Raw genomic sequence first — 27374 nt, 5'->3', positions numbered from 1 at the left:
GCATGGGACAAAACCAGACCTGGCATCCGGCATCTCTACACCCTGTTATGTGTTTGGTTTGGGATCCTAGACAAAGAATCTAGCACATCACACATGCTGGACAACACGCTGTGTAACTCAGGCTGACCTTGAACTTGGGATCTGTATGCCTCTCCCCAGTACCAGGAGTTGCAGGAGCTGGGCTACCAGGCTGGATCCAAGCAACTTTCTTTTTCTTTCCTTTGCTTTTGTTTTTTGTTTTTTTACTTTTTTGCTTTCCCAAGAGACAGGGTTTCTCTATGTAGCCTTGGCTATTCTAGAACTTGCGATGATGTAGCCCAGAATGGCCTTGAACTCAGAGAAATCTGCCTGCCTCTGCCTCTCCAGGGCTTAACCACACCACCTGGCTGTGAAGTACATTCTTTGCACCAAACACTGGGTTTGATCCCAGCATCCCAAAACCAAATCAAAGCCCAAATATACTAAAACCTCTTCAATTTCTTTTTTTTTTTTAAAGATTTACTTATTTTATGTATATGAATACACTGTAGCTATACAGATAGTTGTGAGCCATCATGCGGTTGCTGGGAACTGAACTCAGGATGTCTGCTTGTTCCAAACCAAAGATTTATTTATTGTTATATGTAAGTATACTGTAGCTGTCTTCAGACACCAGAAAAGTGCATCAGATCTCATTATGGATGGTTGTGAGCCATCATGTGGTTACTGGGATTTGAATTCAGGACCTTTGGAAGAGCAGTCAGTGCTCTTAACCGCTGAGCCATCTCTCCAGCCCCACCTCTTCAATTTCTAAGAAACATCATTTAGTGAACTAAAAAAAAAATGTATAACTCAGAATTGTGTATGTATAATAAATCATGAAGGTAAAGGAGGAAAATTAATAGAAAAATATTGGCTGGAAATTTGTCAGTTATAAATAGAAATACATTCTGCGTTTTTCCACCCTTTGTGAGCATCTGGTTACAGGAGGAGTGATTAAGTGGGGGTGGGGGCCTTTCACACCACTTTCCTCTGAAAGCCAGCCGTCATCTTATTACCTGGTTTTGTTGTTCCCTTCATTCCAGCAACAGCATAAAGAAATGCAATTACAGTTGCTACTCCTCAGTGTCCTGTCCCACCACACCCAAGCTCCATTTAGTCCCCAGCCTCAGGGAGGATTCCACCCCAGCAGGGTCAGTTCTCAGCTGCTGTACCCAGTGGCTGCTCCCTCCAGAGTTTTTGTTGTTACTGGTTTTTTTTTTTTTAAACCTATCAAATAAATCCTTTTTAAAAAATATTTATTTATTATATGTAAGTACACTGTAGCTGTCTTCAGATGCCAGAAGAGGGTGTCATATCTCTTTATGGATGGTTATGAGCCACCATGTGGATGCTGGGATTTGAACTCATGACCTTTGGAAGGGCAGTCAGTGCTCTTACCCGCTGAGCCATCTCTCCAGCCCGTTGTTACTGTTTTTTTTTTAAGTTTTTTTTTAAATATTTATTTATTTATTATATATAAGTACACTGTAGTTGTTTTCAGACACCAGAATAGGGTGTCAGATCTCTTTACGGATGGTTGTGAGCCACCATGTGGATGCTGGGATTTGAACTCATGACCTTTGGAAGAGCAGTCGGTGCTCTTACCCGCTGAGCCATCTCTCCAGCCCTGTTACTATTTTTTAAGATGAATTTATTTCACGTATGTGGGTATACTGTTGCTGTCCTCAGACATACCAGAGGAAGGCGTCAGATCTCATTAAGGATGGTTGATGAGCCACCATGTGGTTGCTGGGATTTGAACTCAGGACCTTCTGAAGAACAGAAGGTGCTCTTAACTGCTGAGCCATCTCTCCAGCCCCCTCCAGAGTTTTTTTGCATCTGATGTTGCTGGCACCATCTCCTCTTAGGAACATCCAGTCTGTTCTGTAGAATTCCTTTCTTCCTCTGCCCAGGGACCCAATCTCTCCAGCCGCTCAGGCAGACCACCGAGGGCTCCTTTAGGCTTGGGATTCTCTAAGCCTGGGCACCTGGCCTCCATCCTATCTCTGTATGCTCCTTCTTTCTGGATGACCCCACCTGCTTTTGGCTTTGATGATCGTGTGTCTCTCTATATGACAGATCAAATATCCCAGATACAAAATCAATCTTAAAGATAAACAAACAATAAACTAGGGGCTGACAATATAGCTGGATTGGTAGTAATGCTTGGCTAGCATTTACAAAGCCTGGGTTTCACCCCCAGCACCTCAGAACCGGGCGTGGTGGTGATGTCTGTAATCTAACACTTGGGAAGCAGAGGCAGGAGGAGCAGGAGTTCAAGGCCATCATCCACTGTAGTGCTGGTCTCACAAACACACAGATTTCACATAGTACAGAGTCTTCTTATTGGGCCTGGTGACACCGTTGAGTGGGACAACCAACTGTATTATAGGTGAAGACAGCAGGGCTAAGGGAACTGTGACTTGGCCATGTTGGCTGCCAACACAAACACCAACTCTGGAGTTCCAGCTCTCTCTCTCTCTCTCACACACACACAGACACACACACACACACACCACTACACATTTAGTTCTGCTGCATGATTCCTGTCTTTGGAGGAGGGGACTTAAGATCTTATTTCTTACTTATAACTATATATGTGTGTTTGTTCATGTGAATGTGGTATCACCGGAGGCCAGAACAGGATTAGGATCCCCTAGAGATAAGAGTTACAGGTAATCACGAGCCAGCCCACCTGAGTGCTGGGGACCCAACTCAGGTCCTTAGCAAGAACAGTACACACCTTAATTGCTGAACCATCTCTCCAGCCCCCAATGATTCTTTTACTGCTTGCCCATCCATCCCAACCATCCCAAATAAAAAACGCTGTTAAAACACACACACACAGCAGGGCGGTGGTGGCGCACGCCTGTAATCCCAGCACTCTGGGAGGCAGAGGAAGGCGGATTTCTGAGTTGGAGGCCAGCCTGGTCTACAGAGTGAGTTCCAGGACAGCCAGGGCTATACAGAGAAACCCTGTCTCGAAAAAACCAAATCCAAAAAACCAAAACACACACACACACACACACACACATTAAAAATCACATTTAGGGGGCTGGAGAGATGGCTCAGTGGGTAAGAGCACTGACTGTTCTTCCAAAAGGTCATGAGTTCAAATCCTAGCACCCACATGGTGGCTCGCAACCATCTGAAAAGAGAAAAGACATCTGATGCTTTCTTCTGGTGTCTGAAGACAGTTATAGTGTACTCACATATAATAAATAAATAAATCTTTTTAAAAAATTACATTTAGTGTGTGTGTTGGTTCTCCATTTTTGTTTTTTTTTCTTTTTTCCTTTTTTTTTAAAGGTTTATTATTATACGTAAGTACACAATAGCTGTCTTCAGACACTTCAGAAGAGGGCGTCAGATCTCATTACGGATGGTTGTGAGCCACCATGTGGTTGCTGGGATTTGAACTCAGGACCTTTGGAAGAGCAGTCAGTGCTCTTAACCGCTGAGCCATCTCTCCAGCCCTTTTTTGTTTTTTTTTTGGATTTGGTTTTTTTGGAAACAGGGGTTCTCTGTTATAGCCCTGGCTGTTCTGGAACTCACTCTGTAGACCAGGCTGGCCTCAAACTCAGAAATCAGCCTGCCTCTGCCACCCAGAGTGCTGGGATTACAGGCGTGCGCTACCACCGCCTGGCCTCTCCCACTATGTAGGTTAGAGTGATGGAACTCAGGTGGTCAGGTGCCTGTACTCAAGGTGCCATCTCTACACACACACACACACACACACACACACACACATCCCACAACCTGCCCTTTGGAAGCAAAGAAGACAGATACAATGTATATAGGATGCAAGATGGGGAAATAATTCTTCCCAGTCTTCTGCATGTGTTCTACCTACTGACCTACTTTCCTCCTCACCCCCCCCTCATCTCTACTTTTGGCTTGCTTTTTCTGAGACAAGGTCTCACTATGTAGCCTTGGCTAACCTCGAACCCACTATGTAGGTCAGACTAGACAGGAATTCTGCTGAAATTAAAAGCGAGTACCACCACCACGTGCCGATGTTGCTGTTTAACCTTTTAAGATGAGAATGAAAGAGTAAGATTGCAGTGAGGAATTTATAAATCACAAGTATCTTCCCCAAGGCCTGACCACATTGCCTTAAAGCTTGTCAATTACTATTCCCGGCCCCCAAAACTTTTCAAGTATCATTTCATTGTATATGAGCGACATATACCTTTTGGGAAATAGGTGGCTTAGAGTTGTCAAGTCACTGCACGGTTGTGCCCGTTCCAAGGAAGTTCAAACTTGAACCCAGAACCCACACAAGCAGGAAAACCTGCGCAAAGACCCATGGTTTGGATGCAGGAAGGGGTTACTAGCTATGCTCAGCCACATCTTTTGATTCCACATTGTTAACCTGAAACCCTGATAAATTGTAAGCGTCAAAAAAGAGGATTTGGGGAAAGAAAAGTCCTAGCCCTCCACCAGAGTCAAGGTGAGTTGATCTTTGTATCTAAACCTTATTCAGTCCCTGGGGTGTCCAGCGACTTCTCCAACACAGCCTTTCAAGGGCCGAAGGCCTAGCTCTCGGGCTCCCCAAATCGCTTGGCTGAGGTGTGTATCTTCCGCGCGGCCCGCAATAAGGACGCGTCCCCTTTAAGGCGCCAGCTCGCCCGCGCCGGCGGCCGGAAGTGCTGGAGCCCGGCTTGGCGGCGGCGGTGGCGGCGGCAGCCGTGGCGGCTTGTGCGCATGCTCCGTCGCCCGCCCGCCCTGGCTGCTCGCCGCCCGCCCGCCCGACGGAGACGGTGAGGAGGGGGAGGGGTGGGCGCGCGGCGCGGGCGCGGCGAGGGCTGGGGGCGGGGGGGGGGCGGGCGCGGGGGCCGCGCGGCGGCCGGCGAGGGCGGGCGGGCGCGCAGGGGGCGGGGGGCTGCTGCCTCCGCGGGCGCCTCCCCACGCCCTGTGCGTGCCGCCGCCGCCGCCGGGGAGCGAGCGGACGTCGCGGCGCCGCGGGGGGGGTGGGGGGACGCTGCCGCTGGGTCCGCCCGAGCAGCCGGGCCGCCCCCAGCGTGGCCGGCCGGGCCTAGGATCCGGGCCCTGCGAACCCCGTACTGGGCGGGGGTGGGGGAGAGGCTCGGCGCCCCCGGACCGAGGGGCCCGGAAGTCCTCGCGGAGGGGCCAGGGGAGCCCCCCCCCAGATACGGGGTCTGGGAGGTCGGGCCTTATGCGGTGGAGCTGGGTCAGGCCTGGGTCATGCGGTGGGGGAGAGGGCAGCGTGCTGGGGTGGGGGTGGGGTGCCGAGTGTAGGAAGTAGGGTCTAGCCTTCGCCCGAGGGAAGAGGCCTGGGCCATCGGACCTGGGGAGAAGGAGGCAGGTCCTTTGAAGGGCTAGGAGAGGAAGGAGCGTCCTTCCCACGATGAAGGGCAGTAGGAAGGAGAAGGGTCCACCCGAGGGATTCAGAGTGGAGTGCCGCCGGTGGCCAGGTGGAGGGAGAGCCGGGTGGTTTTCTGCTTCGGGAAAGGAGGGAAACCTAAGGTTATGAGGGGTAGTGATTTCGAAAATACTTGCTAGGAAGAAGGTACCACTTGCTTTCCGAAATGACAGGGGAATTGGCCAGGTGTCCTCTATTTGAGAGGCAAGAGTAGTGTGGGCAGAATCTTATCCGAGGGTCTTGACCTGGCTGTCCAAGTTGCAGGGAAACCCTGAACTCTCCAAGTGGGACCTGTTACCGTGTCTAGAAGAACCAGGAAGTAGGGGTTTTCTCCACATCTGCACACTCTTCCCATCTGCCCAGCCCCCTTTCCTTAGTATTATGGAACGTTTTCATAAGAGCTTGGGCCTATCGCTTCTAATGTTTCAACCCTATAATAACTTGTTTTTTATTTATACTTAGTCAAGTTCATTGATTAGGTGCATTTGAGCATCGTTGGGTTAGTTTGGGCCCTGTTTTGATTTCTTACACTCTAGACGGGTGACTTTTGAAAACATATCTCATGATTCCTCCGAAAACCTATATAGAAGTCTCCAATCTGTGATTTATATATAACGTCATTTCCTCTGGATACTTCCTGCAGAATGGTTCTCTGGAATGACTTTGGGTTGGTTATATCTTAGTTCACTTTGGCTCAACAACGAAGTGCATAAGAAAGGGGTGGTCTTAGTGAGTTTTGTGCTTAAGTAATAAAGTTGCAACTTGGAGACTTGGTTTTGTTGTTGGTTTTGGTTATTTATTTGAGACAGGGTTTCTCTGTGTGGCTCTGGCTGTTCTGGAACTCAGTCTTCAGATGATGCTGGCCTCGAATTGTTTAGGAATTTGAGACAGGGTATCTCTGTAGTCCTGGCTGCCCTGAAATCCTGTAGACCATGGTGGCCTCGAACTCAAGAGATTCACCTGCTCCTGCCTCCTGAACATGCCAGGCTGTTCTGTGCGTTAGTTATTTGACACTGGGGCTCACTATCTTTCCCATGCTAGCTTAGAGTTCACTCTGTAGCCCCGGGCTGGCCTCGGATTTATGGTAGTCTTGTCTCAGATGCCCAGGTGCTTGCATGTGGGTGGGAGGTCATTACACCAAACAAGTGCTCGCTTTTCTTTCTTTTTTTCCTTTCTTGGCATCTTTCTTTGTAGCTCTGGTTTGACTGGAACTTGCTATGTAGACCAGACCGACTTTACACTTGCATATCTTTCTGCTTCTGCCTCTCCTGGGCTGAGATTTCTAAATTAGATTTATTACCTGGCACAGTGGCACATGCCTTTAATCCTGTCCTCACTCATTTGTAAGGCAGAAGCAGGCAGATAGCTGAGTTTGAGGCTTATGTAGGTTACATGATAGCCAGGATTATATAGTGAACCCATGCCTCAAAACAACAACAAAAGTGTATATGTTCCTGTGACTGTATGTGTCTGTGTGTCTGTCTGCCTGCGGTGGTGTACATGTGGAGGTCAGAGGACAACACAGGATTGGATTCTCTCCTTCCACTGTGTGTCCTTCAGATCAAACTCAGGTTTTCATGCTTGTCAACAATGACCTGTCTTTACCTCCTGAGCCATCTTGCCAGGCCACCCCTGCTCCACCCTCCCTTTTTTAAAACAAGGTTTCATGTAGCCTCAGCCTTCTTATGTAACTGAAGATGACCTTGAATCCCTAACCCTTCTGCTTCTACCCCCAGCTTGCCACTATGCTACGCCTGGCTTCCTGCTATGCAGTAGCATTTGTAACAACTTGTTTGTTTGTTTTTTGGTATTTTGGGAGCCAGAGTTGAGAGAGTTGAGATATTCCCACCATATACCTTCTTGAATATTGTGGGTTTTTTCCCCTTTATCTTTCTTCCTCTTGTTCAGGCCCTGCTCGCTCTTGGCCCATAGATTTTTTTTGTTTTGTTTTGTTTTGTTTTTTTTTGTTTGTTTCTCATTACAGATGGTTGTGAACCACCATGTGGTTGCTGGGAATCGAACTCATGACCTCCAGAAGAGCGATCAGGGCTCTTAACTGCTGAGCCATCTAACCAGCCTCCACTTTATTAAATATTTTTAAGTTTATAATACTGTATGCATTGGGAGGGAGTACCTGTGCCATGGTGTGCAGGTGGGTGGAGGCAGGAGGATTCTGTGGAGTTGGTTTTCTCCTTTTACCTTTACCTGGGTAAGGTCTAGAGTTATAACTCAGGTGACCACAAGGCCTTTTTTTTTTTTTTTTTTTAGTCCTGAAAATAATTGCAGAGCAATGGCCATTAGCACGTGCCTGTAATCCCAGCTCTCTGTAGACTGAGCAGGAGGATTGAAAATTCATACCCAGCCTGGACTACCTAGTGAGACTTTTGTCTCAATACCCCAAGTAACTAAATGTGGAGGTTCTTGCCTGCAGTTCCTGGGCTTGGTAGGTAGAAGCTGGAGACTCAATAGCACAAGGTCACCTCAGCCACAGAGAGTTTGAGACCAGCCCAAAACTAAGCAAGGACTACAAAGCCTGCCACAGACCAGCTCTCTTGTGCTAAAGGTTGACCTCCTGCCGAGCCTGGGCCCTGAGCTGTACTGCCCCTGCAATACTTCTTGCCACACAATTGACTAAATTTTATTAAAATTATATCATGTTTTTGTATGTTCTCATAGAATTACAGAGCACACAGTGGTGTGATCTCACGGGGGATATTGCAAGGCCTCCTCTGTGAAGAACCCGTGGGATCAGCTCCCTCGTCTCACCTCTGGAGTTTGTGTTGTTGTAAACAAGGGGCAGTTTTGTTTTCATACATCCTAAAGAGTACTTACATATAATAATAAATCTTTGGGGAAAAAAAAAAAGAGATGACCCAGCAGTTAGCAATGTAGTCTGCTGTTGGCTTGGGGTTACGCACTCGAAATGTGGTATTCAAGATAATAATGTTGAACCTAGACTTCATTTTACTAAGAATTACGAGTTGTCTTGTTGGAGTGGACTCTTCTCTGTCACTAAAAACATGCTCTAGATGATTCTTAGTCTCAATGGTTAAAAGCCAGAACATTCCTTGTGGGTTCTGAGGTCTGGAAGGAATAAAGTACAAATTCTGTGGAGGGTGTTAACTTAGCCACTCTCCTTATTCAAGATGTCCACAGGAACTCAGCCTTACTGGGAAGAAGGTTGAAATTAGAAGCTAATTCTTCTGTGACCCAGTAATTTATCTGAGCTATTTATTAAAACAAATAAACAAACAATAAAGTTAGAGCTGGGTGGTGATGGCACCTGTCTTTAATTCCAGCCCTCAGGAGGCAGAGGCAAGTGGATCTCTGAGTTCTAGACCAGCCTGATCTACAGAGTGAGCTACCAGAGAAACCCTGTGTACCTGAAAACACTCTTTGACTCAACACATATAGTCCCAATACTCAAAGGCAGTAGGATTCTTACAAGATTGAGGTTAGCTTGGGTTGTATAATGAATGAGTCCTAAGCCAGGAAGCTATTAAATAACAAGACCTTGTCCCATCTTCCTGTCTCCCTACAATCTTTCAAGATTAAAATTCTGTTGCTTTTTTGATGGAATAAATCTTGGCTTGGGAGTCAAATTTGTACTTCAAGTATTATTTGATTTTTTTTTTAAAATAATTTTCTTATCTGGGCCTGGTGGCACACACCCTTAATCCCAGTATTGGGAGGCAGAGGCAGGTGAATCTCTGTGAGCTCAAGGCCAGCCTGAGTCCCAGGACAACAGCCAAGACTACATAGAGAAACCCTATCTTGAAGAAAAATAAGATTTACTTTCTTGTTTGAGGCCAACCTGGTTTAGTGAGTTTCAGACTAATCAGATCTACATCCTCCCCATCTCAAAAAACAAGACAAAGCAAAAGGTTATTTTTTTTTATGCACATGAATTTTACCTAAATATGTGTATGTGTACCACATTTGTGCCTAGGGAAGTCAGAAGAGGGTATCAAGCCCCTGGGACTGGAATTGAGTGGACTGTGAGCCCATCTGGGTGTTGGGAACCCAACCCGGGACCTCTAAAAGATTAACAAGGACTCTTACCTGACGATACACCTCTCCAGCCCCTACCTCAGACTTAAGATGCTTCTATTTTAGACAAAGCCTCTGAGGGCTTCTTTTTACATTGTGTTGTAAAACTGGGCACAGTGACACACATCTGTAATCCAGCATCTGGGAAGTGAAAGGGGGAGGATCAGGAATTCAGGATCATGCTCAGTGTCAGGGGTTTTCAAGGCCACCCCAAAATTAGTAAGCCTATAGTTGAATGACTCTGGAGGCTGTGGCAGGAGGATCCCGGCCTGCACCTACCCCCTCACCCAAGGAGGAAAGAAAAGCATGATGGGAAGGGAGCACGAGCTCTGACCTAGTGAAGGAAGTCACTGGAAGGCCTTTGCACTGAACACGTGATTCCGATATCTCCAAAGGGTTAACAGAGACTAGCCTGAAGGAAGGGAAGGACAATCCTTGGGGCAGAAAGCAAGGTCAGAGGGTCAGTCCAGGAAATGTGACCTGTTTGAAAGCTGGGAAACAGTGGCAGGAGCTGACCTGCCAGCTTTGAGAAGAGGGCTGATTAGCAAGGCTGTAGGCCACAGTAAAGCTCTTAAACTTGATTCTCACAGCAGCAGGGGTGCATATTAAGGCACGGCCTTTGGTAGGATCACATGGTTATGTTGGGGGAATGAATTAGAGGAATTCAAGACTAAAGGTTAGCATATAGAGAAATAGATGGAAAAACCCAGGTGGCAGTGTGACATCCCAGATAGATGGAGTGTTGATAGCACAGATGGAGAATGGGAGGAACACACACACACACACACACACACACACACACACACACACACACACGAGACTGGATAGGGTTTTGTGGTTGATTGGATTTAGAAAGAGGAGACAAAAATAATTCCTGAGTTCCCTCCTTTTGAAAATGGGTGGAGGCTTACACACTTAGGGAAACAGGAATTCTAGGAGCAGGTTTAAGAGAATATGGTTCAGTTTTATATAGTAGAGGCCAATAAATACAGAGATGTAGAATCTGTTAAAAATCAAACAAAAAACTGAAAGGAATTAGAATCCAGATATAAAGGAATTTGACCAGGTCACATATGCATGACAAAGTGAATCCACATTATCTATCATTGTCAAAAGCTGAGGAGAAAGATGGGGACACAAGAGTGTTTCAGTAAAACTGCTTAAGTTCTGAGCCTGATGAGGCAGACTTTTGAGGCTAGCCTGAGCTACATAGCAATACTTTTGTCTTGAAAAACCAAGAACAAGCTGGGTTGTGGTGTACATCTTTAATTCCAGCACTTGGGTGGCAGAAGCAGGTGGATCTTTTGAGTTCTGTTTACAGAGTGACTTATAGTACAGCCAGGGCTACACAAAAAAACTTTCAAAGAACTAAAAAAAGGGGGGCTGGAGAGATGGCTCAGTAGTTAAGAGCACTGACTGGCCTTCCAAAGGTCCTGAGTTCAAATCCCAGCAACCACATGGTGGCTCACAACCATCTATAATGGGATCTAGTGCCCTCTTCTGGTGTGTCTGAAGACAGCTACAGTGTACTCACATACATATAATAAATAAAATCTTAAAAAAAGAAAAAAGGAAAGGAAAGGAACAAAGAGCTAATGTGCATGGCCACGATGCCCAGAAGAAGCAAAACAAATCAACAAGAAGGCTCAGGTCAGCTATGGCTATCAAGGTCTACACAGGTAACTGGGCAGCAGGAGATAGTAACAGGTCACATTTGGGGGAAATTCTGAAAAGAAAGGGCAGGGATGGTGGGTTCATGGAGGAGCGAGCTTTGCAGTGTGCTGGACCTCAGAGAATGGGAGGTCGGCGCCGGAAACACATCAGTGTGTGTGCGAAGTAGAACAGGTGGCCGACGGGGTTGGAGATGAGTGCTGTAGATAGACTGGCGGGTTCTGAGGCCAGTGAGGTCCACTTTGAGCGACATGTTAAGTGTGTGCAAACAAGGCTGACAGAGCTGAGGAGTGACTTGGGTCTCTGGCTGCCAGTTACACATTCCAGTTTGAATCCACGATCAACATGGCTGTCTCCTGCTCGCCTTCTCACACCCACATATACTGAGGTAGTAAATTCAGTGTGTTTTCTTGTACTCTCTACCAACCACAGTCCCCTCCCTCCTTCCTCCTCCTCCTTTTCCTCCTCTTTTTTTAAAGACAGGCTGGCCTCCAATTTATGTATCTCAGGCTGTATTCAAATGTTTCATAGTCTTCCTGATTCAGCCTCAGTATGAGTGACAGCACCTGGCCCCTTCGCTTTTAACTGTAGTGTAGAGGACTACTCACTGTTTTACCCACCATGCACAAGGCTCTAATTTGGGTTCCAGCACTGAAAAAAAATTTCCTGAGCTCTGAAGTCTAACAGCTGCAGAATATCCTGAGACCCTCTGAGTTTTCCTAAAGGTTGGGACAGTGGAGACAGCAAATGGAGCAGTAGGTGAAAGTGCGTGCCATTGCAAGCCTGAATCCGTGGTGGGAGGAGAGAACTGACTCTCGGAAGGTTGTCCTCTGACCTCTAAAGGGCGTCTTGGCATATGCACAAACATACAAACAAGAATTTAAAAAAACCCCAATGGTGGCCGGGCGGTGGTGGCGCACGCCTGTAATTCCAGCACTCTGGGAGGCAGAGGCAGGCGGATTTCTGAGTTCGAGGCCAGCCTGGTCTCAGAGTGAGTTCCAGGACAGCCAGGGTTACACAGAGAAATCCTGCCTCCAAAAACAAACAAACAAACAAACAAAAAAAACCCAAAGGTTGGGTCAGTACTTCAGCCTGAAGGAGCACATGGTACTTGGCGGTGCTGTCTTCAGTAGCTCTGCAAGGAGCTGTCAGACAACGTCATCTGCATTACTCTGAACAACTGATATGTCCTGGTGACCCATATGGAGGTACACACCTTAGTCCCAGCACTCCCAGTAGCAGCAGGAAGATCAGGAGTTCAAAGTCACCCTTAGCTACAGAGAAAGTTCCAAGTCCGCCTGGACTGTTCGAGACTCCATCTCTTAAAAAAAACACACACACACACACAAAGTTTTTAGAGCCAAGCTTGGCGATTTAAACCCTGTAATTCCAGCACATTGAAGCTGAGGCAGAAAGATTGCTTTGAGTTTGAGACTTTGCCTCAAAAAGAAAAATTCTGGACTAGAAAGATGGCTTAGTGGTTAAGAGCACTGAATGCTTTTCTAGAGGATCAGGTTTGACACCCTCACAGACATTCATGCAGGCAAAACACCATGCACATAAAATAAAAATAATTAAAAAAAAAAAAAGAAAAAGAAAGTTCTTGGCCACATGGTGGCTCATGCCTCTAATGTGAGTTGTAGGATCTCTTGAGTTTGAGGCTAGCCTCATCTACAATCTGAGTTATAGAACAGCTAGGGCTACACAGAGAAGCCACGTCAAGGAAAGAGAGATGGAAATAAAGAGATAGGTTTTTTGGTTTTTTTTTTTTTTTTGGTTTTTTGGATTTTTTTTTTTTTTTTTTTTTTTTTGAGACAGGGTTTCTCTGTATAGCCCTGGCTGTCCTGGAACTCACTCTGTAAACCAGGCTGGCCTCAAACTCGGAAATCCGCCTGCCTCTGCCTTCCAGAGTGCTGGGATTACAGGCGTGTGCCACCACCACCCCGCCAAGAGATAGGTTTTTAAGACAGTGAAGTCAGCTTTTTTTTTTTTTTGGTATTTTTGAGACAGGGTTTCTCTGTGTAGCCCTGGCTATTCTGGAACTCACTCTGTAGATTGGGCTGGCCTCGAACTCAGAAATTTGCCTGCCTCTGCCTCCCAGAGTGCTGGGATTACAGGTGTGCGCCACTACCGCCAGCGAAGTTAGCATTTATTAACAGCTATATACCTAAATTTGGATATTTACTGCGTGTTTGTTAATGATAGAGCACTATAAGTAATATCACATACTTGATATGTGATGGCTGCTTGCACTCAAAGTAGGCATGATTCCTACCTTCCAGGGGTCACGCTTTGGGATGGAACTAGTCTATGCTGTAACATGATCCATAGAAAAAAACAGCCAGGTACATGCTTGCAGTTCCAGCACTTGGGAGGGAGAGGAGGAAGGATCAACAATATGGAGCCAGCCTGGCATGCGTATTGAGAGTCCCTTTTCAAAACCAAAAGAAAGAGCAAAGTTCTTTGATCCCAGAATTCAGGAGACAAAGGCAGACTCATCTTTGAGTTTGAGGCCAACCTGGTCTACATATTGACTTCCAGGTCAGACAGCATTACATAGTGAGACCCTGTCTCAAAAAACAAAACCAAAAAAAAACCCCAAACAAAAACCTTACATTCTAGTGTTGCTAATTTCCATGCTGATGTGATCCTGCCCAGTGCCAGCAATCCCAGGCTACCCGTTCAATTTCTCTAAACTTGAGAGGAGATGCTCAGTGAGGTGAGAGGAGCTGCCGAGTCATATGTCTATGAAGACATGCTAAGAGCCCGGGTGTCCCTGCCAGCTCTCAGTCCTCATCCCTCGCAGAGGACGGTTTGTGGGCAGTCTGAGCTGTTCCTTATCTTGTGCTCCTCCTGAAGCTCTCTCTTTCAAGATGAAGTTACTCATGCTTCTGGTTCCCCGCAGCAGTCCCAGCTAGCTGACTTCATGTGAAAGATGGCCAATGCGGAAGTGAGCGTCCCAGTGGGAGATGTGGTTGTGGTTCCCACTGAAGGAAATGAAGGCGAAAACCCAGAAGACACTAAAACTCAGGTGATCCTGCAGTTACAGCCTGTGCAGCAAGGGTGAGTGGCTGGAGATGCGGATCTTCCAGACGGTTGTTATTGGGAGCTTTAAAGGATGGGAAATCAGAGCTGTACAGTGGTTTGGTCGGCATGAACATTTGCTTCAGTTAAAGCTGGATGGGTTTTCTTCTCAGTCATAGGTGCTCCTTCTGTCATCATAGAGCTTTGCCTGGTGTCCTTCTGTCTTACAGTGGGAGCTCTCTGAGGGTGAGTCACAGGCTCCCTCATCTCTGTCCACACTGTTTAGCACAGGCCCCCGTGCATAGTTCTCAAATGTGATGTTGACTCAGAAAGGCATATCCAAAAATATTTCTACTATAAGCTCTAACACTCGTGGATAGGCGCATTATCAAGCTCAGTCTATGAAAAATATCAGTTCACCCCCATCACCATAAAGATGCACTATGAAGGTGTTAGAGGAGACAGAATACAAGGTCCTCACCAGCACGAAGCTTGCAATCTAGTTGTAAAAACCAAAAGCTAAAAGTGCCTGGATCTAAGTATGGAGTCCCTTACATAGTGAAGAGGAAGAAGGGCTGAGTGGATCTCGATCTGTTAGAAAGGAAAGTTACTAAAATGCCTTTGTGATGTCCAGGGTCACACCTGGAACTTCTCTTCTGCTGCACAGATAATCTGTCCCTGAGCTATGCTCTAGCCCTAAAGATAACATTTAAGGAACCTTTCTGTGGGCTGGGTGGTGGTTGCACACTTCTTTGATCCCCGCACTTGGAAGGCAGAGGCAGGTGGATCTCTTGAATTAGAGGCCAGCCTGGTCTACAGAGCAAGTTCCAGAACAGTCAGGGCTACACAGAAAAACCCTGGAGTGGGCAAGTTGATGGTAGTGGTCTGTCTGTCAGTCTGTCTATCTGTCTTCTCTTCTTTCTTTCTTTTTCTTTTCTTTATTTTTTTGAGACAAGGTCTGTTATGTAGCCTAGATTGGACTCAAGTTCACTGTCCTTCTCCCTTAGCCTTTTCAGTGTTGAGATGATAGATTGTGGTGCTGTCGTGCCTAACCTTAAAGGGTGAAAAAAAAAAAAAGCCTAGTGGTTATGGCACACGCCTTTAGTCCCCATACCTGGGAGGCAGAAAGCCAGCCTGCTCTACAGAGTGAGTTCCAGGGCAGCCAGGGCTACACAGAGAAACCCTGTCTTAGAAATTCGTACATACATACATACACACACACACACACACACACACACATACACACACACACACACGCGCGCGCGCGCGTTATATATAATTAGGCCAGGTGGTGGCACACACTTTTAATTCCAGCATCAGAAGGCAGAGGCAGGCCTGTGAGTTCAGGGGTAGCCTGGTCTATAGAGCTAGCTATACAGTCAAGGCTACACAGAGAAACTGTCTGGAAAAACAAAACAAATATACAACACACACACAACACACGTACACACATATATATGTATTTTTTACACAAACACACACACACACACACACACACACACACACACACACAGGCTGGCGAAATGGCTGACTGCTTTTGAAGGGGACCCTGATTCCACTCTTAGCATTCTCATAGCAGTGGACACAGTATGTTTGTGGTGCGTATACATGCATATAGGTATTCACCCATAAAAGTAAATTGATTTTTAAAAATCACAAAAATGGAACAAACAAAAGCTAAGGAGTAACTGGACCAGAAAAGAAAAAAAGAAAGGAAAAGGGACTTATGTCAAGGCGACCACCAGGCCGAGTAAGCTGGTTCTGGAGCTGAGGCTATGGGCAAAGGAAGCCATCAGAAGAGTTTGATACCTTTTTTTTTAAAAAGATTTATTTATTATATGTAAGTACACTGTATTCAGATTCAGACATACCAGAAGAGGGCATCAGATCTTATTACAGATAGTTTGAGACACCCATGTGGTTGCTGAGAATTGAACTCAGGACCTCTGGAAGAGCAGTCAGTGTTCTTATCTGCTGAGCCATCTCTCCAGTCCTACTTTTTAAATTTTTGAGTGTATCATTGCATGGGAATGTTCACACGCATGTAGGTGCACGTGGAAACCAGAAGAGGGCATCAGATCCTAAAGCTGGAGTTACATTTAGTTTGAGCCAACAGCCATGGTGGGTCCTCTGGAAACAGGCAGTGTTTTTACCTTCGAGCCAACTCTGCAACACAGTGTTCTTCTTGAAAGTAGGATCTCAAGCTGTCCTTGAACTCACTACAGGGCATAGCCAACCTCAAACTAGAAATCCTCCTGTCTCAGCTTCCCTAGACTTGGAATTACAGACACACAGTAGTAAACTTGACTTGTATTTGTACTTTCCCAGGTATTTATTATGTACACGTTTGCAGGAATGCACTAGGCACACAGGCAGGCTGACACACCTTCCCATGGGTACACAGAGATGCTGGCAGTGTCTGAGGTGATACTTTTATATTACTAGGTTGACTTTAAAATAGGCCTAAACTTAACCTTTGTTTCCTCCATTTACAGTAAAATATTTAGAAGCCTTTTGCTAATTCTAGGGAAGGGCTGGGGTCTATCTCAGGGTTAAGCAGTTGCCTGACATGGGCAAGGCTCTGAGCTCTGAGTTCACACTTCTGTCATTGCAAATGATAATTCCCAGAGTTTTCCATAATAGAAAGTATATTCAGCATGTACTTCCTTACTTCCTAAGAGGTGGGGGGGAAGAAGAGAGAGAAGGAAAGGGGGAAAGGGGGGAGGGGAAGGGGGGAGGATGCTTAATATGGATAAGTGGGGCACGGAGGAGCAAGCCTGTGATTCTAGTACTCAAGGCTGTGCTCAGCCGTAGTCTGAACGGCATGAAATCCAGTCTCAAAACAAACGCACCCAAACCCAGTGAGAACGACCCAGTAGCTACAGAGGCTGGGCAGACCGATCCCTCAGTGATGTAACACTTCCCAGTATGCAGAGGCCAGATTTACATCTCTAGCATTGCTAGCAATTTTAAATTGGTTATTAATTTTTCAAATAAATCTCTTTTATAACATTTTTAGAGATCTTAGAGGAAATGAAGGGACCAAGGTTCTGTCACCATTCTTGACTTTCCAGACATTTTAAGTTCATAATAATCCATAATGAGTAGTTTGTTTTTATTTTGATGATGTTACTGATCTTTGTTAGTTTTTGATGTGTATGAGTCTTTTGGCAGCATGTATGTTTGAGTACCACATATGTGCAGTGTTCACAGTATTAGAGATGGTTCTTAACCAGTATTTAGATGCTGGCAATTAAACACAAGTTGTTAGCTGGGCATGATGATAAATGCATTTAGCGCCAGCACTCAGGAGCTCTTAGAGGCAGTCTGTGAGTTCAAGCCCAGCCTGGTCTACATAGTGAGTTCCAGGATATAGTGAGACATATGTGACATGGTGAGTGACCACCAGATCTATGTCGTGAAGCTGTATCTCAGAAAAACAAAGTAAAGTACAGTAAGTCAAAAACCCAGGTTCTTTGGAAGAATGGTCAGTGCTTTCAACTCCTGAGCCAGCTTTCTAGCTACATATATCATTCTTCTGATACTTGATCTTACTGTGTAACTCGGGCTGGCCTCAAACTTGATGCAGTTCTCCTGCCTTAGCTTTCTTTTTTTGGGAGGGGGGAGGGGGGGCACAACTGTTATCCCCATCTTTTTTTTTAGAAGATTTATTTACTTATTTTATGTATGAGTACATTTATAGCTGTCCTCAGACACACCAGAAGAGGATGTCAGACCCCATTACAGATGGCTGTGAGCCACCATATGGTTGCTGGGAATTGAACTCAGTACCTCTGGAAGAACAGTCAGTGCTCTTAACCTCTGAGCCATCATCTCTCCAGCCCCTGCCTTTGCGTTCTTTTTTGTTTTTTGTTTTGTTTTGTTTTTGGATTTGGTTTTTTTCTCTGTAGTCCAGGCTGGCTTCGAACTCAGAAATCCACCTGCCTCTGCCTCCCAGAGTGCTGGGATTACAGGAGTGTGCCACCACCGCCCGCATGCCTTCACGTTCAGTAGTTTTCATATTTTATTTTCAACACTGCTTTCTTATCTCCGGCTCATTCCTTTTTTTGTTGTTGTTTTTGTTTGTTTGTTTTTTGTTTGTTTTGTTTTGTTTTTTGTTTTTCAAGACGGTTTCTCTGTGTAGCCCAGACTGTCCTGGAACTCACTCTGTAGACCAGGCTGGCCTCAAACTCAGAAATCCACCTGCCTCTGTCTCCCAGAGTGCTAGGATTACAGGCGTGCGCCACCACTGCCCAGCTATTCATAGAGTTTTATAACTACCGTTAAAATTATATTCAGAATCCACCACCACTGCCTGGCTTGGTTCTCCTTTCTCATTGCACAGAATCAATAACCGATTTTCACAGAAAATAACCAAATCCTTAGCTCAGAGTCTACATCATATACTTGGGCAACATCTAAAAACTGTCAGTAGCAGAGAACACAGTCACATGTGACTGTTACAAGTATACCTGAAGCAAAGGAGCTGACGTCTTAGTGAGTCGTGGGCAGCATGTGCTTCTGAGGTTGCCTGACCTAAAACACTGCCCTCTTGTCATAACTGACTTTTTTGAGGCAGAGTTTGTGTAACAGCCCTGGGTGTCCTGGAGCTCTCATTATAGACCAGGCTGGTATTGAACGCACAGAGATCTGCCTGCCTCTTCTATATTCAGTAGGAAGAACATGACAAGATTTTATCCTGGAGACTAGTGATTTAGAGCACAGTGTGGAGTCTGACTGATGTCCATTACCGGAGTGAGCTCCATCATCACGGCAGCATTGCTGGTCTCCTGAGGCAGGTGAAATACCTGTGTAGAGGACTGATTCCTCCTCCTCTGAGCCTCCTTACACTCTCAATGCCACCCTTTGGCAGTCCCAAGTGATCTGCACACTGCAAAGTGAGCTCAGTGCTTCAGTGCTTGCCTAGTTGCCTCTGAGCATGAGGCCCTGAGGTGGAGTTGTTGTTGTTGTTATTTTGGCCTGGGGTTTTGTGTGTGTATGTGTGTTTTTTCAAGACAAGGTTTCTCTGTCTGGCCATGGCTATCCTAGAGCTCACTCTGTAGACCAGGCTGCCCCTGAGCTCATTTAGCTGTCTCTGCTTCTGGAGTTCTGGGATTAAAGCCATATGCCACCACTTCCAGGCAGTCCTGAGTATTATCCCTAGTAATGCAAAAAATAAAAAAATAAACCCAATAATGGGAGCTGAGTATGGAAGCACTGCCTGTAATTTCAGCACTGTGGAGTATGAGGCAGAAGGATCACTTGAATTTGAGGCCAGCCTAGGCAACTTATTATGACCTTGTCTCAAAATAGAAAGTAAGAGATGAAAAAAATAAATAGCAATTTAGCTCAGGGGTAGAACACTGGTCTAGCATGTGAGAGGTTCTGGGTTTAGTCCCAAGAACTACAAATACAAAGAAACCCAAACTTTAGATGGTTTAAGGAGGAGAATCAGATGATTACTCTGGTAGGAGTATACAGGATTAATGAGAGTCTGGGCAGACTCTTCCAGGCTGGACACAGTGAGGCCCAAGTCGAAGTGGTAGTAATGGCACTAGAGGCAGGGAGGACACCTGGAGTTAAAGAGGTGTCTGGCAAGATTTGACAGCTGTCGGAACTGAGGGAAAATGTCAGAAAACTAGAAAAAGAGCTGGGTATGCAGTTTAGTGACAGAGTGCCTGTCTACCATGGATAAGAGTCTAGTTTAATGTCCACTGTGCAAAAGAAAGGGAAAGAAATAGAAGCAATCGGTCTGGAGAGATGGCTCAGTGGTTAAAAATATTTAATTGAGGGGGCTGGAGAGATGACTCAGTGGTTAAGAACACTGGCTGCTCTTCCAGAGAGGTCCTGAGTTCAAATCCCAGCATCCACATGGTGGCTCACAACTATCTGTAATGGGATCCTATGTTTTCTTCTGGTGTGTCAGAAGACAGCTACAGTGTACTCGTTTATCTGAAATAAATAAATCTTAAAAAAATAAATAAAAATCTAAACAGCAAATGAAGTTGCAAGCATATAATTTTATGGTTGGGGATCACCCCAGTGTTAGTAGCTATGTTAGAGGGCTGCAATAAAAGGAAGGTGCGAACCTGCCCTACAGTTATTGAGGAAGGGCTGGAGAGACAGCTCAGCAGGTAAGGAGAACGTGCTGCTCTTCAGAGGACCCAAGTTCGGCTCCCAGCATCCACGTCAGGCAGGCAGCTCACAATCACCTGTACCTCCAGATCCAGGGTATCTGACACCCCGTCTCTTCTCCATGGGTACATTCATAGACACATGTACATGTATATAAGAAGTCATATGGTTTTATACATGTAAGTAACACAAATCTTTAAAGTTAGTAAGGAAAGGGTCCATTTAATACAGTAGCAAAGGGAGTAAATGCAGCAAGGGTTAAATCAGTTGGGGTGAGGGGGTTTCATCTTCAGGCTGAGTGGTCTGGGCCTCAGTGGGAAACTGAGTATACAGTGGGAAACTTGTCAAAGCATTAAAGTCATGCTGTGAATACACTTATTTTAGTCCTTTTCTGACTAAAACAAATATTTTCACCCTGTGCTATGAATAATAATTTTCTTCATTACTTATGTAGTTCCTTTATTGATGGGCACTTTTACTACAGGATTTATGAAGCCGGGTCAGAGAACAGTGCGGCAGTTGTAGCTGTAGAGACGCACACGATACACAAGATCGAAGAAGGAATTGGTAAGTCTTTCTGCCATTCTGTCCAGTACCTTTGACTTCAGCTTGTTGGTGAGAGTTTTTGTGTGTTTTTGCTTTAAATTCTCTGAAGATGAAACCCAGGACCTTGTCCAAGCCAGCAGGTGGTCCGTTACTGAGCTGCGCCCCCCAGCCTGTGAATTTAGGTCTTTTGTGCCTTATTTTCTGTCCTAACCAATCCAGTGTACCAACTGATAATGTCAGTTAAGCTGGCAGACTTGGCAGGCATGGTGGACCATACCTTTAATCCCAGCACACAGGAGGCAAAGACAGGCCTGAGTTTCAGGCTCTTGGACTACATAGAAAAACTCTTGTCTCAAAAATCCAACCGAGCTGGGTTGTGGGTGCACATGCCTTTTACCCTAGCACTAGGAGTTTAAGGCCAGTCTGGTCTACAGAGCAAGTTCAGGACAGCCAGGATTATACTGTCTCAACAAAACAAAACAAAGCTAAAAAACAAACATACAAAAAGATGGTAGACCTATCACTTGATCACTTAGTATCAATATATTATAGTAGCCAAAATGTTTGGTTTTTTGTTTAAAAAGAATCCTAGGAAGAGAGGCAGGGTAGAACGCTCAGCTGGAGTCTCCCTGTGGGGTCCCTAAGCCCCACTGGGGGAAGAAACAAACTAAAAAGAAGCAACCAAGCCCCGGGCCTGCGATGTGAACCAGGAAGTCTAGCTACTTGAGCAGGGGAGGCAGAAGAATCACAAGTGTAGGGCCTGTCTGTACTGCAGGGCGGGTTCAGGGCAGGTTCAGGGCAGGTTCAGAGCTGGAAGATGGGGGGGGGGGGTGCTGCAGAAACCTCGTAATAAAATGCTTGCCTCGCTTGTACGACATTCAGTCCTTAGTTATCTGTCCCCCTTCCTCCACCCACACAGCACAGAGGGAGGGTATAGCGAGGCTCACCTGTACACAGTTGAGAGCCTGAGACAGGAAGATTGTGTTTGAGGTTGGGCTATATAACAAGACTTTGTTGTTGTTGTTTAAAAAGATCCCACAAAGAAATGGGAGCATGTAGATTGATCCCTGTCATTAGATGAGACTGTCGGTGAAGATCGAAGAGATATATTATATTAACTGGGAATTTGTCAATGGAAGGAAATTTAGAAACTAAGCAAATATGACTTTCTTACATTTCACTGTGTGTTCTTGGGAAACTCCTCTTTCTGAAGCTCATATATTTATATGTAGAACATGGGAAGTAATTCCCATCTCAAAAGATTATAGGAAGAATTAAAAATTCTGGGTGTCTTCTCTCATGTCTGTAATCCTGGTACTTTGGAAATAGTGGCAGCAAGATCAGGAGTTCAAGGCCACCCTTGCTTACAAGTTCATAGCAGCTTGAGGAACACAAGACTGTCTCAGAAACAAACAAAAGAATTATAATATTAAAACAAATAGAGGAAAAACAAAAACCCCAAAGGTTTATGGTAGGGTTGGCCATATTGTTCAGTGGTGTAACACTTAACTAGCATTGCACAAAGCCCTGGCTTTGATCCTCAACAACAAACAAAACAAGAGAACCTGAGAGGCTGGAGAGATGGCACAGCAGAGAAAAAGTACTTGTCATGTAAGCAGGCAAACCTGCACATGAGTTTAATCCTTGAGCCCACACAAAGGTGGCAGAAGAGAACAGACACTGTTAGGGTTGTTTTCTGACTTCTGCAGGCATGACACCACGCTTCCTCCAGTAAGACACAGCTGTTGGGTCAAACTTCACAAGGTTTCCTGGAGCTGGAGAAATTAAGTAGTTAATAATCTTTTTAAAAAAAAAAGATTTATTTGTTTATTTATTTATTTATTTATTTATTTATTTATTTATTTATTTATTTATTTATTATATGTGTGTCTTAGTCAGGGTTTCTATTCCTGCACAAACATCATGACCAAGAAGCAAACTGGGGGGGAAAGGGTTTATTGAGCTTACACTTCCACATTGCAGTTCATCACTAAAGGAAGTCAGGATTGGAACTCAAGCAGGTCAGGAAGCAGGAGCTGATGCAGAGGCCATAGAGGGATGTTTCTTACTGGCTTGCTTCCCCTGGCTTGCTCAGCTTGCTCTCTTATAAAACCCAAGACCACCAGCCCAAAGGTGGAACCACCCACAAGGGGCCCTCACCACTTGATCACTAATTGAGAAAATGCCCCATAGCTGGATCTCATGGAGGCACTTCCCCAACTGAAACTCCTTTCTCTGTGATAACTCCAGCTTGTGTCAAGTTGACACACAAAACTAGCCAGTACAATTGACTCCTTGTCAACTTGACACACAAACACATCACTATTAAGCCTCAACCCTTACTTTCTTATTCATCTCCAAGATCTAAATTACTTTAAAAGTCCCTCAGTCTTTACATATTAAAAGTTTAATCACCTTAAAATATCCAATATCTTTAAAATTCAAAGTCTTTTAAAAGTTCAAAGTCTTTTAACTGTGGGCTCCACTAAAATACTTTCTTCCTTCAAAAGGGAAACATATCAGGGCACAGTCACAACCAAAAGCAAAACTCAAACTCCAAATGTCCAATATCTGGGATCCAACTCACTATCTTCTGGGCTCCTAAGGGCTTGGGTCACATCTTCAGTCCTGCCCTTTGTAGCACACAGCTTGTCTTCTAGGCTCTAGCTGCCTGTATTCCACTGCTGCTGCTATTCTTGGTGGTCATCACATGGTACTGTCATCTCCAAAACACTGCTATTTTCCACTGTAATGAGGCTTCACCAATAGCCTCTCATAGACTCTCATCAGGGTGACAAGCCTCTGCTCCTATGCATGACCCCTTTAAGTCCTGGGCCATCAATTGCAACTGAGGCTGTACCTTCACTAATGGCCTTCCGTGGCCTCTCACTGTGCCAAGAGCCTCAGCTACTCTTCATGACCCCTTCATGCCTTCAAAACCAGTACCATCTGGGTGACTCTTACACAGTACCAAGTCCAGCCACAGCACAAAATACAACTGTGGCTATCTCTGGAACACAGCCTCTGTGCTCTCAGAAAACACTTCCAAGAAGATTTCATCTCAGTGATGCTGGTCTCTTCTTAATCACCGCTAATTTCTTAGCTCCAGCTAAGCAGCATCAATAGTCCCAGTAGCACAAAGGTTTGCTTTAGTGGTTCTGGTATCTTGTTACTTACAGCTGATTCTTCAGCCCCAGCTAACCAAAACCACAGAATCTTCACAATCAAAACATGGCCACTGTAAGAGTCTTTAATCTTCCCTCTGAAATTTCACAAGCCAGGCCTCCATCTTCTGCACTGTTTGTAACATTGTCTTCCAAGCTCCTACAGAACTTTCCACAGCTTTTCTAGCTCAAAGTTCCAAAGCCCTTCCACAATCCTCCCCAAAACATGGTCAGGTTGTCACAGGAATACCCCACTCCTGGTACCAATTTGTCTTAGTCAGGGTTTCTATTCCTGCACAAACATCATGACCAAGAAGCAAATAGGGAAGGAAAGGGTTTATTGAGCTTACACTTCCACATTGCAGTTCATCACTAAAGGAAGTCAGGACTGGAACTCAAGCAGGTTAGGAAGCAGGAGCTGATGTAGAAGCCATGGAGGGATGCTTCTTACTGGCTTGCTTCCCCTGGCTTGCTCAGCCTGCTGTCTTATAAAACCCAAGAGCACCAGCCCAAAGGTGGAACCACCCACAAGGGGCCCTCACCACTTGAACACTAATTGAGAAAATGCCCCACAGCTGGATCTCATGGAGGCACTTCCCCAACTGAAGCTCCTTTCTCTGTGATAACTCCAGCCTGTGTCAAGTTGACACACAAAACTAGCCAGTACAATGTGTGTACATCATAGCTATCTTCAGACACACCAGAAGAGGACATTGGATCCCATCATAGATGGTTGCAAGCCACCATGTGGTTGCTGGGAATTGAACTCAAGACCTCTGGAAGTCAGTGTTTTTATCCAGACCTCTGGAAGTCAGTGTTTTTATCCAGACCTCTGGAAGTCAGTGTTTTTATCCACCGAGCCATCTCTCCAGCTCCAGGAAGCTGTGAGGACCTGGCTTAGATTACCAACATTCATATGGCAGCTCACAACCATCATAATTCCAGTTCCGGGGGATCCAATGCTTTCTTCTGGTCTCTGCAGGTATCAAGCAAACAAGTGGTATACAGACTTGCATGTAGGCAAAACACCCATGCACATAAGATAAAATAAAAATTAACAAAACAAAAAAAGAGTGCCCTGTTGGTGCTGGGATAGAGCTCAGATGGTAGAGTGCAGGGTCAGTAATCTGAGTAATCATTGCTGTATACTCAGTTCAAGGCCAACCTGAGCTACATGAGACCCTGCCCGAAGAAGAAGGAAAAAAAGAAAAAAACAAAAACAAAAAAACATGGTATGAAAGGAACCCACAGGGCTGCTGAGATGGCTCAGTGGGTGAGAGCACTAACTGCTCTCCCGAAGGTCCTGAGTTCAAATCCCAGCAACTACATGGTGGCTCACAACCATCCCTAATGAGATCCAACTCTCTCTTCTGGTGTGTCAAAAGACAGCTACAGTGTACTCACATATAATAATAAATAAATCTTTAGAAAGAAAGGAAGGAAGGAAGGAAGGAAGGAAGGAAGGAAGAAAGAAAGAAAGAAAGAAAGAAAGAAAGAAAGAAAGAAAGAAAGAAAGAAAGAAAGAAAGAAAGAAAGAAAGAAAGAAAGAAAGAAAGAAAGCCACAAAACTGTATTGTCACTTGAGTTTAGGAAAGAGTCATTCAGTGATTGCACATTTCTTTTGTTTCAGACACAGGCAGTATAGAAGCAGACGAGGCTATGGAGATTGCTTATCCTATCACCTGTGGCGAGAGCAAAGCCGTCCTCCTCTGGAAGAAGTTCGTGTGTCCAGGAATAAATGTGAAGTGTGTCAAGGTAATTTTTCCTGTCTCAGGGTTTGGATTCAGTGCCTTCTAGCTCTCTCCCTTACCAGGTCATCTTATGCCCGGAAATGTGAGGCTCTGATCCAGGGTCTTGAGCATCCTAGGTGAGGGTTCAGCCACCGAACTGTCACCGGCTTTTTTTTTTTTTTTTTTTTTTTTTTTTTGGTTTTTCGAGACAGGGTTTCTCTGTACAGCCCTGGCTGTCCTGGAACTCACTCTGTAGACCAGGCTGGCCTCGAACTCAGAAATCCGCCTGCCTCTGCCTCCCAGAATGCTGGGATTACAGGCGTGCCCCACCAATGCCCGGCTGCTGTGGACAGTCTAAAGCAGCCCCGCAGCTCACTGTGCTCTCCTTCTGGGAAGCCTATTGCTCTTGCCTCCCAAGATACTTTCCGGCTGCTCTTCCATGGGCCAGTTTCCCTTTCCGCCTTCATTTTGGAAGATCTCCCCTGCAGCTGAATCTGTTCTGTTTCTCTCCCCCCAGTATCTCGATTTTCCTCCTTCCCTCTCCCAGCCTGTGGGAACCTGGAAGTCCTGCCTATTTCTTACCACCCAGCCATTGGCCGCTGGTATCTTTATTGATTGATCAAGAACCAATTGGGTGACTGGGCGGTGGTGGCGCATGCCAGTAATCCCAGCACGAGGCAGAGGCAGGCAGATTTCTGAGTTCGAGGCCAGCCTGGTCTACAGAGTGAGTTCTGGGACAGCCAGAGCTATACAGAGAAACCCTGTCTTGAAAAAAACCAAATCAAAAAAAAAAAAACAAAAAACAATTGTGGACAAGGACCTTTGGTGTCAGTGATCAAAGATTCCAGATTAAATCAAAGCATCAGAACCACTCCTCTACAGGAACTGTTGCTTTCTTCAGAGCCTCTGTGAGCACTGTATGCATGTGGTACACAGACACATATGCAGGCAAAACACACATACTTGTGTGTGTGTGTGTGTGTGTGTGTGTAAAACTGACTGACTTCTACTGCTGGATTCTACTGAGTATTCCAAGCTAACCAATCTTCTAGCTTCTGTCTCTGAATTCCATCTTATAAAAGTCCTGAAACTAAACAGATGGTGGTGGCACATGCCTTTAACCCCAGCACTCAGGAGAGGAGGCATGATCTCTGAGTAGACCCAACCTGGTCTACAGAGTGAGTTCTAGGATGGCCAGGGCTACACAGAGAATCCCTGTCTCAAACAACAGAACAAACAAGTAAAAAGGGTTCTGGAACTACAGAGACAGTTGACTTGCATCTGCTTATTATGTGGTTTCTGGGATCAAGCTCAGTTTGTAGTCTTGCACAGTTAGCACTTTTACTGTTGACTTATCTCTCTTATCTGTCTTTATTACCACTTAGATCTCTTCAGTTTACTTAACCAACCCTTGGAACACTAGACCCCCCCACCCCCACCTCCACCCCTTGCTTCAAAATGGATTTGTAGATGCCAGTTTAGCTTGTTTTCACCCTTATCTTGTGTGATGCTGTCCTGGGATAGGACAGGGACTGAGAGAGGTGTACTGTCTGGTAAGCTAGGACAGGAGGTTGAGTCACACTGATGTGGCTTGTGACATTGTCTAGAGCATTACTTCATTCTTTCCTTGTTGACCTACGTGCATTG

At 45.5% G+C, this 27374-nt stretch overlaps 1 protein-coding gene across 3 annotated transcripts in view; it reads left to right on the top strand.

Annotated features, from left to right (window-relative positions):
- Positions 1–4702: 4702 nt before the first annotated feature.
- Positions 4703–27374, top strand: part of Gmeb1 (glucocorticoid modulatory element binding protein 1) — a 36875-nt gene continuing 14203 nt past the window's right edge. The window contains exons 1-4 of one of the 3 annotated variants that reach the window (XM_052177567.1): positions 4703–4784; positions 14034–14191; positions 20772–20854; positions 25628–25752. In XM_052177567.1, coding sequence (XP_052033527.1) covers positions 14064–14191; positions 20772–20854; positions 25628–25752 — 336 coding nt within the window. In that variant the 5' untranslated portion in view covers positions 4703–4784; positions 14034–14063. Of the gene's footprint in view, positions 4785–11090; positions 11517–14033; positions 14192–20771; positions 20855–25627; positions 25753–27374 lie in introns of those variants that run through there. The other 2 variants (XM_052177569.1, XM_052177570.1) reach the window with 2 other exon arrangements.

This window comes from Apodemus sylvaticus, chromosome 3 (genome assembly GCF_947179515.1).
Source record: "Apodemus sylvaticus chromosome 3, mApoSyl1.1, whole genome shotgun sequence".
In the NCBI taxonomy this organism is placed as follows: domain Eukaryota; kingdom Metazoa; phylum Chordata; class Mammalia; order Rodentia; family Muridae; genus Apodemus; species Apodemus sylvaticus.
This window is presented reverse-complemented; position numbering and strand designations above follow the sequence as displayed.